The sequence below is a fragment of the Falco punctatus genome (assembly GCF_963210335.1).
Source record: "Falco punctatus genome assembly, chromosome: 4".
Taxonomy (NCBI): domain Eukaryota; kingdom Metazoa; phylum Chordata; class Aves; order Falconiformes; family Falconidae; genus Falco; species Falco punctatus.
Genome location: NC_137583.1, coordinates 89,362,323 through 89,378,188, shown reverse-complemented (window position 1 = coordinate 89,378,188; position 15,866 = coordinate 89,362,323). Strand labels below are relative to the sequence as shown.

Here is a 15,866-nt window from a genome sequence, read left to right as displayed (position 1 = left end):
GACAGTGTAAAGCTTTCAGAAATTCAGAAGAGCTCATTCATGGCACAAGTGCTAGGGGACTGCATGCTCACAAACCTCCAAGCCACATAGCTGGCCTTCACTGCCTGTAGCTGGGTGCTCAAGGCTCCTACCAGTGCTGATGTTTCCAGTCTTCTGCTTTAGGGATGCAAAGAACACAGAAACTAAATGCCTGGACCATGCATGGTGTTACCAAGAAAAGGAGCTACCTCCTGCACCTCCCCACCTGCCCATCAGCCATTCCCCATGCCTCTGATGTTATCCACAACTCCCTCTCTCTATCTCATCCCAAAACTACCTGCACCATCCTCTTCTTTTCCTTTCTTTCTTTCATTTTAATTTTTTCTTTTTCCCTTTCCCAGAAGTTTTGTACCGTACTCCAGGCTTCGATATGCAATCATAAACGATAGGGATTACTGTCAGTTTATAATCTCAGTTCTGTCATGCTAGGGCAAAATTCATGCTCTTCAGTTAAGACATCATTGATTTTCATATTTTCCCATATGTTTAACACTAACAAATCATGGTTATGTGGCTGATGTCCATTAAAAACTTCCATAAATTCTTGTCTAACCAGTTAATGTTTTCCAACCATAGTACGACAGTACAGTAAAACAACTTGGTTCTCAGTCACATCTGAGTTCTGTCATTTTATTTCTTTCTCACTCTTTATGATTGGGATGTTATTGAATCCAGCAAAACGAAAGCAAAATATAAATTAAGCCTGGTAATTTTCATTACATTCCTTTTCCAGATGGATTCTGGGAGGTTTTGGAAGACCTTAATCTAGAATATATGAACAAAACTTATAGAATGTCATAGTGATAGAACCAGCAGAATTTTATAAACTTAAGGATAGAGACTATCTTATGTGTTGGGATTTTTTTGAACCAGCCTATTGAATGTGAGAGCAGGGATCAAATTTTTTATTAAATTCTAGACATGTTAAATAAAAATCTATAAAAAGATATCACTTTCTATTACATTCTGAAGTTTTACAGAAAGGAAAATGAGGAACTAGTTATCACAGGATTTATAACAAAAGCAAAGTAAAAAACCAAAGTGAAAGTCTTGAGAAATGTTTCTGTAGAAGGCAGAAAAATGTTTTTATGCTGAGTTAATGTCAAAGTAACCCTTTTTTTTTTTTTTCTTATGGAATGAAACACCATTAATCATTCATTGTTTCATGGCTTTTTGATCAAATATAATGCTGACACAATTTCTTTTCAATGTGACTGGTGGAAAATGTCTGCAACACAGCAGAAATCAACATCTGTCATCCATCATATTCCATAACTGTCCTTTCAATAATATACTTGTTTGTGCCATTCACTATGTTGGCTTTTAAAAAATGTCCTTAGACTACATTGTAAAGAGCAAGGTCTGTTTTTCAGTTTGTGCATACACAGTGAGTAACTCAATGTTTCCCTGGCAAATTTAATATGCTGTTGCAATAAGTGGCGGTAATAATACTTTGAAATTTAATTTTTGCCTAAATTTTTAAGATCTTTTCTTCTTACAGATATATCTGGTATATTTAATCCTTTCTAAGTTTCATGTTGCACACTGTGCAAAGATGCAATATGGTAGGCATTAGTAAGTTGGGCCGCGTATGAAGAGATACGAGTGTATGTAGGGATCTCTATGTGTCACCTTTTTCTTAGGAGATGGAATACTGGCAGTTCTAACTGTCCTTTTAACCATTTTCTAAATGTATGTATTTTATTTTGTTTTCTTCTGTGACTTTGGCAAGCAGTGGTCTGGCTAATTTTTATTCAATGTGTTTAAATCTGCTTTGATATCCCCTTAGGGTTTCCACCATACATGGGAACAAGTGGGAAGTGGAAGGCACTGTTTGATGTAATTTCCAACCTTATGTTGCAGAAAGGCTGGGGATAGATTAAGATGCAGATGTCAATTACCTTTCTAAGTGCAGGCTAAATGGAAAGATGCCACAGGAGGAGGATGGGCAGAGGGAGATCTCTCAAGGCATCAGATACCGACAGAGAAGGGACTGTCTCAACCCAGCCGACTGGGCACCTGAACATGTGGCACCTTGCCACCCCCTCAGTCTGGCTTTCTCCTTGGCTTTAAACGCAGAGGCCACTGCAGTAAATACTTTGTGTGGAAAATTCTGGCTGCTTCAGGGCATAAAAAGGCGGCTGTCAGAGCCTCCATCTCTCCCTGCCATATATTGCATTTACTGGTTGAAGCTGTACCAGGGACCTCAGCTGTGTGCATTTGAGTATCTGTGTCTTCCTGGGCGATTTTTGTGTAAGAATAAATATTCTGTTGTCTCATCTGAAACCTTTCCATGGTAAAGTTTAACCATGTTCAAGATGATGGCAAGCCAAAAGGAGAGCAGCTAGGAAACACGTCTAGAAGTGCTGTTCTTTGTAAGCAGCCAGGTCATAATAACTGAGAATGCATTTCCATGTTCCTTGAGAAATCAGCCTCCAAAGACAAATGGTGTTTGCAAGAAGCTGAAATTTAAATCCCTTCTTTCTCACAGTCATCCTGAGGTGCAATGTGTCGCTGGAGCACCCATTTCATAGTTTTCCAAATGTAGCTGTAGGTGCAGAAGTCAAACACTCACCTTCTTCCACAGCCCAGACTAGAGTTCCTCCATGTCCTTTCTCTCAGAGAACATCTGTAGTATGGAAGGTACCCTTTGGTCAGGTGCCTGACACATTAAAGTCATGGTCTTCAGTGAATAGAAGAGAAAATGTGGTAATAAATAGATAGCTCTAAAAATACATCAGGAAAAATGAAACCATATAAGCTGTTGATATTTGGCTCAAATACTAGTCCTGTCTAGAAAGATTTACGGTAGCTCTCACTGATTTGGTTTCCATACTTAGTTCAATATAATGAGCTTCAGATAAATTTTAAAAGAAAAAGCACAGAATTAATTTCCAGAAACAGTTGTGCCTCATTATTCCATATGCCTTGTACTGCCAAGTGTAAATGACCACTGGAGATCCAGAAAAATGCTGAATCCATCCTATTTTGCCCTGTAGTCTTTACGCCTACTGGTAAATGCTGTAAGGTGAATGAAGCAACTTGCCTCAAGAAAGGCAGGATGAATGCAACAGGTTTGATACTTTACTTTTGGTATCTATGGACTTTTTTAATACTTCCTGCATTTAGTCTCAGACCATAATCTGGCCTGGGATGGGACCATGAAGACCTGTGAGCAGCAGGGGCGTCCCCTCCGTGCTGCTGGGCTGGGGTGGCTCAGGTGGCATGCATGCTGGAATGTGGCGGACTGAGGTACAGCATTTTAACACAGTGCTTTCCTCCAGCGTTAGTCTTTGAAAATGGTAGTTTTGAAATGAAAATGAAACTTGCCAATGATAGTGCAAAATTCCCTGAGAAGCGTCAACATGACGGCTGTGTGGGCCAAGGGTCCTGTGCCTGCTTCTATCCCCCTGGCTCACAGTGCAGCGAGAGGGGATGTCCCTCTTTTGGGTGTCCCTCTGTGCACTCTCTATAGGGTACACAACTCCATGCCACTCTTATCCTTGGGCTCTGCTGAGAAGGTGCTTGAGGTTAGGGGATGTTGTCTGGTTTGGAGAGACGACATCATATGGTCATCATGTAGTATTGATCATCACTTTCTCAGAATGTAGCCAATCAGGCATTAATTAGCTGCAAGGGTAGATCAGCCTTTTTTTTTTTCTAATTAAGTTAGCAATTAGAGTTTAGACCATAGTTACCACCTAGTAAACTACTACCTGTTTACCTGTGTCTCCTATTTGATTTAGTCATGCTAAAGGACCAGATGTTCCTCTCTCAAATCTAACTGTCCTTGAGCCAGCCTAAGTGAATATTTTGCCCAGGAATTAAAAAACAGTGCCTGTATTACAACTCAGGGTTTTGATTTCAATGCAGTAGGATTAAAGTGAACTTGGACTGAAAAGAGGAGTCATTAAAGCAGAAATACTTTTCATCATTAGAAAGAACATTCCAAAAATAATTCCTTGTGTGCTTCCTCCAAATTTAGTGTTGTGGTTTAACCCCAGCCGGCAACTAAGCTCCAAACAGCTGGTCACTTGCTCCTCGACGGTGGGATGGGGTTGAGAATCGGAAGAGTAAAGGTGGGAAAACCCGTGGGTTGAGATAAAGACAGTTTAATGGGTAAAGCAAGAGCCGCGCGCACAGCACGGCAAAAGGGGGGGTTCACCCACCGCCTCCCATGGGCACGAGGGGCTCAGACCCCCGGGCAGCAGGGCTCCCGCATGCCCAGCGGGGGCTTGGGAAGGCAAACACCATCACTCTGAATGTCCCCCCCTTCCCTCTTCTTCCCCCAGCTTTGTGCTGAGCATGGTGTCCTATGCAACAGACCCTATGCATGGGTCTGCTGGGGGCAGCTGTCCCAGCCGTGCCCCTCCCAGCCCCTTGTGCCCCCCAGCCTGCTCGCTGCGGGTGGGGTGAGAGGCAGAACAGCCCTCGGCTCTGTGCAGGCACCCTCAGCAGTAATGAAAACATCTCTGCCTTATCAACGCTGTTCCCAGCACAGATCCAAAACATAGCCCCATACTAGCTACTATGAAGAAAATTAACTCTGTCCCAGCCAAAACCAAAACATTTAGTTATGTGCTAAAGTTTCCAAAGGTAAGGGAAAAACAGTGGAAGAAACACAATTCCCAACACTTAAATAGTACTCTGAGTACCTGTAGTGCAAAGGAATACTCTTACCCCAAAATTCCACCATATTTATCTTTATTTCAGTACCTTCCTTCTCAGCACACACAAGTATTTACATCCTTGCCATAGGCTTTAGTTTGCATGGCAAAAGATACAGAGGAAAAAAAAAAAGCAAGACACTTTTTATAACTTGTACTAAAACACATGCTTCTTTGCATGACCAAACATTGCATGGAGTAGTTCATTTGCTAAGAAGGCCCTCAACAATGTCAGGATACATGGCAATAGAATGAGAACACTTTGCTGCGTGGCAACACGTGACTGATAAATGTGTGCAGAGACACTGGGAGAATGTCAGCTCTTCATCTGGCTGCTAATATAAAGAGGTATAGTTTATGCACTGGAGTTCCCCAAAGGTCACACATAATGGCCCAAAGATGTAATTTAGAAGCCTCAGCTAATAAAGAGAATGTTTAGTTAAGGCAGAGGTCCAATTTTCAGGGTTGAAAAATGCTTCTGGTTTCATTTACCATGAAAGGGATTTGGAGAGGACAGGAAAGGGCAGTTGGTGATGGATAACAATACAGATACATGGAGGAGAAGGCAAAAAATGTTTACATTGTAATAGGAGAATGGATTAAAAGAACAAGACGTTGTTTTTCCTCTGCCTGTTCCAATAGAAGAGGAAGACATAGGTTTTATTAAATTGAGGAGTACTGATCTGATTTTCCTTGCTTAGAAATCAAATTCAGCAAAATCTGGCTGAATATTACATGGCGCATAAATACTGGAGGAGAAGTGAGGAGGACTTGCTGTGAACAGTCAGGTTAGTGACTGACTGGGTCTGGGACTCTAGATGGAAATTTTGCCATAGAAATCTCTCTGGCTGCATTTACTAATGTAACTACACCCCCCCCACACCCCCAACATTTCTGGTATTACTAATTTGTTGATTGGATGCGTTTACTGGCTATTACCACCTAAATGAAATATAGAAGGTAAATTGAATGCTTATATATAAAAAAATCCCTCCCTCAGTCACTAGGTACAGCACCTGACCAGAGGGAAGAGAGGGTTTTGTGCTCCGTAACTTCCTTTTCAGGGCTTCTGTTATAGTGAGCTGAAGCAAAACGCAGCACTTCGCAACCTGGAAAGTGTTCCATTTCAGGAAGTCTGGAGCTCTGGGAGGGTTACCCAGCCGTGAGGCACTGCAAAGCTATTTAATGCTTCTCATGGGTCTCCTTTTATGGAGATCAGGCAGCACAGGCAACAGTTTAACAAAAAAAAAAGCAAAAAGTTAACCCAAAATCAACTGACCCCCCCCCCCCAGCCTCAAAAAAAACCCCACAAACAGAAGAAATATGGCAACATGAAGTAGCATTATGATAAATGGGTGACTTTGAAGTAGTCAGGCATCTTCTTGAAAGCCTTGCAGGCCTATATTCATGAGCTTGACACTTGTTTAAACATTTGATTGTATGAGGAAGTGATATATACACATAGACTTACTATAGATACTGCAAATATGGCGAAGGAGGGACAATTCATCTTGTATTAGAAGACTTTGTAAAAAATATAATTCTGGAAAGGATATCAGAAATTAAATCCTAATGCACTAGAGGAAGGAAAACACATTTTTAAAAATCCAACTTCTAAGCTGAACAAGCTGAGTGTTGTTTTAGCTTTGTTGCATAACGTGTGCGCAGCATCTTTCTGTCAGAGCAAATACATCGTTTCAGAGTGCCAAGATCTGTTGTAGCATCATCTTTCTCAGCTGTTTTGAAGCAGGACCCCCCTTCCCTACACAGGGCACAGACACGCTTCTACACCTGCTGCCTTCCAAGGAAAGGCTGCTTCTCCCCTGATGTATCAGCCGGGATAAGGCATTTCGTATACGTATCTGTAAGGAAATCAAAAGATCTGCTTGTTTTTATTTTCTTAACAGGTTCATCACAGCTCCAGATAGTCAGCACTACAAATCTATGCTGTTTTTTTTTTTTTTTTTTCTTTTCCAGACACCTCTTATTGAAGGCATTTGAAGTTTTCTAGGGGATTGTGCAAGCCAGGCACAGAACAGTGTTAAGGCAATTCGATGAGATTCAATGACATCTCAGTTTATGTATATATATGTATATATTATGTATAAAGAGTTATACCACTCTTCATAGAGCAAGCACAGAATCAGTTATCTTAAGGAACTGTAAAAGTTCCCTTCAAGGAAGGACTGCCTTGTCCAGAACTGTGTGTGACCTCAGGAAAAAGAAGACATATAGCTTCTAGCTGCAGGGCTCTCAGCTTTCTCAGTTTTCTTCCCATGATTTAAATATTTACCGAAACAGGGACCTTTCAGGGGCCTTACAGGAATACATGGCTAAAAGAAGACGCAGGTTTTCCTGGCTTTTAGAATGGTGGTATATAGGTAGGGTAATAATTTTAAAGTCTGCTGTTTTAAGCCTTATTACTGTAAGGCCTTGTAACTGTTTAGTGACAGGGCTAGAGAAAATACCACAGCTTTAAAACAGAGGTAATGAAAGGAAGTCAATGTATTGCTATTAGCAAAGCTTACTAGCCATGGGCAACTGCATCGTTTCTCTCCCTGTTCTGATTTTGATACAGAGAGATATACAATTGATTAAGAAGTGAGTATTCCTAAAGCAGTCACAGGCTTGGAAACTAAAATGAAAGTATTTCACAAAACAGAACAATCAGGTTACCTTAAAATAAACATTGCAGAATTAAGAAAAGATGGTAATTAAGGGATTAATGAATCTTGACCATTGCAATTAGTGTAGCTAGTCAGTGTTTCAAGTCCTTCCACAAATGTGGACGATAAATGAGGCATCAGGCTGGCTTCAGGCTTGCACTTTTCACTGCCAGTGCCAGCGAAGGCTTCCCCTGCCAGCACCCACCTACACACGGAGTGGTGCTTGGAAGGGTGGCCCCACCGACAGAGTGCCCAGACTCCTGCTGCTCCCAAATCTCACTCTTACTCACAGACCCGTACTTCACTGTGCATTCCTGCCCTTTCCAAGTCCAGCGTGTCTGATTAATCTGGCCACTTATTAGTTACTACCATTTTATCTCACAGGAGAGGATAATCCCCATCGTAATTAGCTGCTCCGGTGTCTTGCCCTAAATGATCCCCTGCGGTGTTTTATCATCGTTAATTGGCAAAATGCTTTAGATCTTCTTCAGAAGAAAAGGAAACTAATGCATGGAGTCTCAGTCTGTCAGTAGAAGGCCAGACAGGGCAATCTTCTGCTCTGCATGCTAGGGCCCTGAAGCATTTCCCTGTGAGCCTGACACTTGGTGTGGAGAAGAGGCTTTTGTACATATTTGCCCTGGCTTTTTTTCCAGATCCTGTTTGCTCAAGTTTAAGAAAATACAGATATTTAAACATGCCCCATCAAAGAAAAGTGAATTTCTTATCTTTCCTAGAATACCTGGAATGCAATTATCTTATTAGTAGCTTCTGTAATTACAGCAAAAGAGCTCTTCACTGCTCTTCATTGCTATAAATAATAATTATCACAACTTGACTCTGCAGTGAGTGAAACAGCTGCAGGGCTGGGCATGCGGTGCTTCCGCAGGCAGGGAGGTACCAGGAGCTGTGGTGCCACCAATACGGCCAAGCTGTGTTTGCACACAGAGGGGCCCAGGGCCAGCTCCAGCGGAGCAGAGAAGCCCCTTGCCCACGTGGGAGACAGTGTGGCACTGCTCACGAAGACTCCAGGGACAGCACAGTCATTCCTGCGTGTCCCAGAGCCAGGTTTCTGTTCAGCTGTTGCTTGTCCACAATTGACCTTTTTCTCTATTGTATGACATCATTAAATCCTTTCTTGTTCTGATTTGATTAAACATCGCTTTCTTTCTACAAAGTGTTGTCAAAACGGCACAAATACAATTCATCTAACAAACTCACTTTTTTTCCCTTCACCTTCATCTTGTTCTCTAGTCATTTTTCTGCACCCTTCCCTGAATATTGTGACTTCTGTTGCTTGCTGTAGGCTTTTACTTTTCAGTCATGCTTCAGTCCTTGTATTTGGCAGAGTTCCTTGTTTCTTTACTGCCAACCACCTTCACAGTTGTCTTTCAGAAAGTTTAATTCAAATAAATAAAATTTGTTCCTAGGAGAAAATTTATTTTCATCTTTACAAACTCCTTTTTCTTCCTGCACTTGGCTATAGTATATTTAGGATGGAGAGCACATGAGAGAGGGCTTTATGTACAATTACTGTCTGTGCCTGGGTCTTGCTAACCTATACGTGGCATTTCTGTTCAGTGGAGTCTGCTCTAAGAGGTGGTTCATCACAGTGCGAGTGATTACTTGAACAGATACATGAGGTTTAGCTTGTTGTGAAGATGCTGTCTGTCTTTCCAGGCAGGCTGTGAACCACCACCCATATTAGACCCACTGCAGGGGAGGATCACAGGTGGATGGGAAGAGCAAAACCTGTTTCCCAAATGGTAGGTTTCTCAATGAAGAGTGATTGGCATTAGCAAAAATGCTCTTCTTTTTTCTGCTAATGAGGTGACACTGATAATTTTTCATTTGGCAAAGCTAATAACTGATAATAAGGGATGTCAAGGTTTGAGGCAAACTGAGTGAAGATTAAAGTATCCTAGGGCAGACGTGTGAGGTTTTGCTCTTTTATTATCTTAAGAGGCTCCTGTTACTTACTGACATCAGTTCACCTATAAAGCATCGTGCTAAACAACTTTATTATGTGAATTCTTTCACTGCCCTTAATCAGAAGAAACTCTATTTCATAGCATTAGTTTCTCCAGAAACCATGGCACACTAATCTGTTTAATTTTAGAATAAAATAAAATGTATTTCCTATGAAATGCAAATCCAAGAAGCCAAGAGCTGTCTCCAAACATTCCTTTTTTTTCTTTTTTTTTTTCTTTTCCTTTTTTCCTTAAATTCCTGCTCACCAAGACTTTAAAGTCAGGAACACAAAGAATATGATAACTCTAGTGTTACGACAACAGTAAAACGGTACCATTGTTGTGTATTCCCTTTGCGGTGAGGCACCGCGTTTGAGCTGTGTCCTGGGATTCCCTCTGGCGCTCTGTATCCGTTAAACCACCAGTTTGCAGTGTGAACCTAACCTGTTCTAAAACTTGTGTTAGGAACCCAAAGAAAAGAAAATAAGCACAGGTGAGCCTCTCCAAGGTTACACACTGCTGGAAATGCTTCCAGTATGGGAAATGAAACATGAGATGCTATCCTATATGCATTTGAGCAAAGTTTCCTTTTCAGCTTTTCCTATACAGAATTAGTAAGATGCCAAACGATGTAACAAATGAACATTCAGCTGCTCTAAGCAGCTTGACTTGGTGTAGGATGCTGGAGAACTTGGAGCTCATGCCCAGGCAGCAGTCTCCCAGAGCTGGCAGGGGACAGTGTGCCTGCTGTTGTGGCTGTGAGCCAAGCCCACACCGTGACTCCACGCTGTGGTACACCTCAGTCAACAGGCCCAATGGATCTCCCAGTGGTATGGGAATAAACATAAAGGCGTCTATAATTTATGGAAGATTTGACATAAGGTACCACCAGGCAGTGCAACCCAATTACATTAATATTTACCCGCAGCAAAATCCTGGCTTTGCTGAAGCCCACTGTGGGCTTTGTCATTGATTTCAGTGGAGTCATGGCTTTAATCCTCATGAACCCTGTCCTGCCAAAGCACTGGTGGTTTACCCAGTGTAGGAAGCCAGTACTAGATGTAGACACCAGCCCAGTTTTTAAAAGAACTATGAAACTGTGATCTGAGCTCTTTTCAAAACTCCTTTTGAAGAGAACAGTAGCTCTTATGAAGAGCAGTTGCAGATCAGGCACCTGGTCAGAGCTGTCTGGAGGAAATGCCATTAAACACCTTGAAAGAAGTAAATAATTTCCTAACTTAAAATGCTTGAAAAAAATATGTTAATACCTGGAAGAAATTAAGAAATCTTTTAAAAGCAACTCACCCAAATAAATTAGTAGATGGGGGTTTAGTTGTGGAAAAAAAAAATCCCAAACCACAGACCTAAAACCGACTTTATAACACATCTAAAGAGACAAAAAAAGCCTTTTTTTCTCTCAATATATCCATATTTCTATCTTTCCATAGTGCTAGCACTCAGTTAAAATGTCATTAACATATTTCTTTACTACTATATCTTGATACTTGCCACAAGAAAACTATTTGACAAAGCTGATGCTTTTTCTTTTAATTAAATCTGAACAAATTTCTTTCCGAAAGAAGAGAAGCCCCCTGCCTCTTGTGAAAGAGTTCTAAATACAGGGTCCTTCTGTTAGGAAAAATAAATGTTTTTCTGGTGAAGAATGAGTTCTTTTGTCTGCCATAGGCCTGAACCTGAGGAAAGAGGTGTCTAGCTTAAACACAGGCAATTATATCATTCTGGTGCCTGCCATAAAAATGTTCAGATTTATGGGAAAGGATCCGAAACCCAAGCCATGCTGTTGTATGCAAGTTTATGGCTTAACTGGGATGTAATAGGGACAGTTGAAGTCTTGGCAGAAAATATTTAATGATGAAGAATGAGCCTGTGGTTCAAGTGCTGGCAGTTATACGCTGTGGGTTTGTGCCCTGGCTCTGCCAGAGGCTCCCTGTGCGTTCTTGTATCCACATTGGGCTTTAGATCATATGGGAATAATGACTATTCTTCTCTGCATCCTTTCCTCTATTTAATTATTTTCCAATCCACGCATGTAATTTACTTTATGCAGACCCACATTCACAGTCCCACTTGCTTTGCTCCTTCTCTAATTTAAAGAGTGTTCTGGAAAGACATCATGATGTTTTCTGTCTATTGACAGTCACAGACATAACTAAAGACTTCATATCAGAATGGGGTTTTTCCTTAACAAATCTATTTTGATAAAAGATGCATGAAGAGATCTGGCTGTATCCCATTATATTTCACTCCTGTTGTTTTGGTTTAGTGCATAAATGTCATGAACCCTTAATGAGAACTTTTACTTATTATTTAATGTGATAACTATTCCCATAGGTTTGTTCTTTGCCAGGGTGGATGATTGCATTTGGCAACCTTACAGAGGGTTGGGGCAGAAGTACAGGATAGGGGGCTCTTTTCTGTGCTCTTGGTGAGCATTTCTGAAGGGGTTTAGTGAGAAACAGCCACCGCTCGTACGTCCTGCCCCAGAGCGCTAGGGTGCCCTTTCTGAGCTTCCTTTCAGCATTGTAAACGTGACTCCTATCTCTTGCTCTGGTCATCTCCTACATGTTTGGTATTAAAATAACTTTCACTCTGCTGGAAAGGCAGTATCTGGTGGGCTGACAGGTCGTTTCAAGTGTTTATTTAGTCACAACCCTAGGCAGGCTCTTTGAGTTTGTTTTGAACAAAAGCCTTGCCAGTGGGTGGACTTTCAAGCAGTGTAACTGCCCTTCCAGGCGTACTACTAGGTTTTCTGAAGCCAAGGCAGCATCTGCAACCAACACGTAAGAGAAGGTATCTGCTGAAAGGCTGTGCTACCCCAGTGGTGACTCCCTAAAATGAGAGCTTACCTGATGCCGGAGCCCACAGCAGCCGGAGCAGCAGCGTGCCAGTGTAGGTGAGCCTTCTGGCCCATTAGAGCTCCATGAGTCATTAGAGCTCCTCAAAATATGTAAACCCCACATTTGATGACAATGAGCAGGAAAAGTCCAGACCCAGCCATACGTACTTTGCTTAAGGCGTAGCTTTAAGATTTGGTTTTGAAGCCATCACACACTTCAATCTTTTATTTCATCTACATGTAAGATGACTGGGAAATAAATTTGTATTTTGGGTATCAATGTTTTGACTTTTCACATTGCACTTAAACATTTCCTATTCCATTTTCCTGGAAGTATTTACAGTTTTTGGACAGGACAGGACAAGCCTGGTCTGTCAAAAGCCTGGCTGATCTGTGAAGACAGAGAGAAAGGGGGCAGAAGGGTTTGAGAGGGCAGTAGTAGCAGGATATATTGGAGGTTATTTAAAACCAAAAGAAAAAACATTAATGCCTGCCTCTTTTCAGTGTCCCTTAAGTCCAAGGAAAAGCTGATAAAAGGTAACATTTCACTTGAATAAAATCTCAGATAAAGTCAGGATTGTGCCTTTCAGTGTTTTCAACAGCAGTGTGGTTTAATTTTTCTGTTATAGCATTTAAAGTTCAAGGAGTCTTTGCTACTTATTCTTTTTTTGGAATAACTAAATAATAACAACTCTCCTTACACCTTTAGTAGTAGTTGGATTCAGAGTGGAATGTTCACAAAACAAAACAGGAATGTTCCCTTCAAAAACCAGGGGAAATGCTGATGTGTTTTAATGTGCAAGAGGTACTGTAGCATATGATCTTTTAACGTGCATGCGGAAGGCAGCAGCTCTCCAGAAGAGACCTGCCACATTTCATACGTTGCTTTAAAATGCGTGCAGTATAGGATGAGGCACTTGCCCTGCTTTATGAAACATTTTTAATGGCCGAGTTCCTTTTGTCTTCATTTGTCATGAGATACACAGAAAAGGCCAAGGGACTAGTCTGAACCGAGCTCTTGGACATCTTAGGCTGTTCTGCTGAGCATTCATCTTAATGATGAACTTCAGTCTACAAGTGTGACCGTCTCCCATGGAATTTATAAACAGCTGTAACATTGGTCGAAAGATTTATTCTTCCAGTTCATTTCCCTCTAAGTGGACAGACGGGAACTCTAGCAATGGTACCTTGTATGGTATACAACCTTCGCTTCAAATGGATATTTATCACTGATGACTAATAAGAAATGGCATCTCATAGCCTGAAATAGCCATTATGAATTAGAATGATGATCTTATTGAATGACCCGTCAGGAGCTTGCATAATGCGACTAGATAGAAAACACATTAATTATGCAAGGATGCCAAATGGCAAAAGCAGGCTGCTCAACAATCAGAGCAAGGTGATGAACCCTTGGAAAATGGTGCAGATTTTAATGTGGTTTGAAGCAAATTTGCTGAGATCTGTGCATCCCTGTAGCACACCAAAGGCTTTCCTTGATGTCTAGTCTTGTACCCTGAGTCAGCAGAGTGGCTAAAATACATGTGAATGCTGCTAAAGTCCCTTTAAAGATTTTAGTACTATTTCTGCTTTACTGTCTTGCCTTTGGTTTTTCTGAAGATTCTCCCCCTTCCTTGATTGCTCTGCCTGCATGTTTGCTAAATGCAACGTAAACCAGTTTAGGAGAGAGAAACCAAGGCACTCACGGTGCTGAAAGGATTATTCCAAACCACTTCTCCACCACCGATGGTTCCATCTTTTTGGGATGAATCATGCACTATTTCCTTTGTCTGGGAAGTGGAAAGTGCATGGTTTGGTAGTGATAGTCAAAAAAAGTATTTTGAGACTAGAGGAGTATTTAGGACACACAAAAGTTGTGCTGCCTCATGGGAACACTGAGGAGTGCTGGGGAAATGGTGCTGCTTGCTGATTCGAAAAGATCCTACATGTTGTATCACAGTGTGTCAATATAGAGGGTCGGTGTCTCAACCAGATCTTGATGAGCTTGTGAGGTCCCAGCTGTTATACCCCTTGTGCTGCTGTTGTGACTGGCTGTAGCCAGGATAACTGCCCAGAGATTTCCTTCTGACTGTCTGCGTCCTTCTAAGCAGTAACTTGGAAAGGGAAAAGACTGGTTTTAACTGGCATTGCAAGAAGAAAATAAAACCAGATGAAATGCTTGAAGCAAACTGGCCCATTTATAAAATTCAATGCTTTCAACTCTTTCTAATCTTCAGACACAGATTCTTAAAAATTAACGGCTTATTTTTGTAACAAATGAGTGGTCAAATGTATTCATTGTTGGCATAACTCTGCTGTTGTGGAAATCAGTAGTAAAAAACTCCTCTTGACTTCATCTGGACCAGAGCTAGAGCAGTACTAAATGCCTGTGGAGAAAGCATTTGTCTTGAAACTATTTTTAATGAAAAATAGGTGAAAGCAGAGAAGTTTGAGTAGAGAAGTAGGGAAAGTAGAGAAGTAACATTTTTATTATAAGAAGTTTATTGGCTTTGCTGCAGCATCAACTGAAGAAAATGGGAAAAGCAATAGTTCACTGGTTTAAAGAGAATGTATTGGTGATCTTGACTGCTCAGTGGACTTTGCAGTATGTGTTTCCAACCACAAAATCTCAGCACAGAATTTTGGACAAGACTGGCAAGTTATGTATGACCTTTGGTCTTAGAAAAATCCAAGCAGTAAAACTTGCTGGTTGGGAATGAACCTACTGCTGAATTCTTGCGGCTCATAGGAGATTCTTAGTGGACCCCAGTGCCCAGGCCAAGAGAGGGCTGAAGAAGTGGGCAGCTGAAGCACAATTCCTCTGTGCCAACACATCAGCACAAAGTAATGCAGTTTAACACTGAAATAGCATGAAATAAAACAGTCACTAAGGAGAAATATTTCGCTTAAGGCCAAATTGGTCTAAAGCAAAATACTTTATTCCAAGCACTGGATAAAACCAGCAAAGGTAAAATACACTTTTTCTATCAGGAAGTAATCCAGCAGAAAATTTCTGATGTGCCCTCTGTCTTGTATTGATATCCCTACCCTATATAAAACTTGTTCTTAATATATTAGGATACTGAGAACTTACAGGAAAAAATTGTAACCACTTGCGAGAGACCTTTCAAGTGTTTTAGAACAGCCCTGTGCTTTGAAGAAGTTAAAGAAATTCTGTGTGCCTCAAACCTCTTGTCCAGCAGCAGCTGTGTTAGGGTCACTCAGCTCCCCTCAGCTCTAGTTTCCCAGCTGTGCATGACATGACTTTTACAACCCTCATGTCAGGCAAGGATACATGGCCACTGAGCCACATTTTCTTCTAGTATGAGACAGACGGCACCACTCCCAGCTCTACCCTGTTTTTCCATAGGCCATTGTTTGTTAAGTAAACCTAGGAAACAGGATGTGGAAGCTTAGCTTCATCTGACTCCATACAGGCTGGCTACGTCTTAACCTCAGTGTGGCATGTTTTTACAAGTTTCTGAAAAACTTCCTAGTTTACAGTGCAAGAAGAATAAAAATAAGGTAAATACCATGACATAGGTGACTGGAAGTAGCCTTTGTTTCTAATTAACTTGCAAGAAGGCAAAGCAGTAGTTTAAGAGTTCTGATCAGATCTCTGCTTTAACACTGGCATTAGCAGGAGTAGTCAAATGGGAAAATTGTGCAA

The 15,866-nt window shown here is 41.3% G+C and overlaps 1 protein-coding gene across 4 annotated transcripts in view; it reads left to right on the top strand.

The window, feature by feature from the left end:
• Positions 1 to 15,866, top strand: part of TNS3 (tensin 3) — a 282,694-nt gene that overhangs the window by 13,656 nt on the left and 253,172 nt on the right. Inside the window, exon 1 of one of the 4 annotated variants that reach the window (XM_080382110.1) lies at positions 9,091 to 9,135. The exons of the other annotated variants lie outside the window; for them this stretch is intronic. Coding sequence (XP_080238236.1) covers positions 9,106 to 9,135 — 30 coding nt within the window. The 5' untranslated portion in view covers positions 9,091 to 9,105. Of the gene's footprint in view, positions 1 to 9,090; positions 9,136 to 15,866 lie in introns of those variants that run through there. 4 annotated transcript variants of the gene reach the window in all.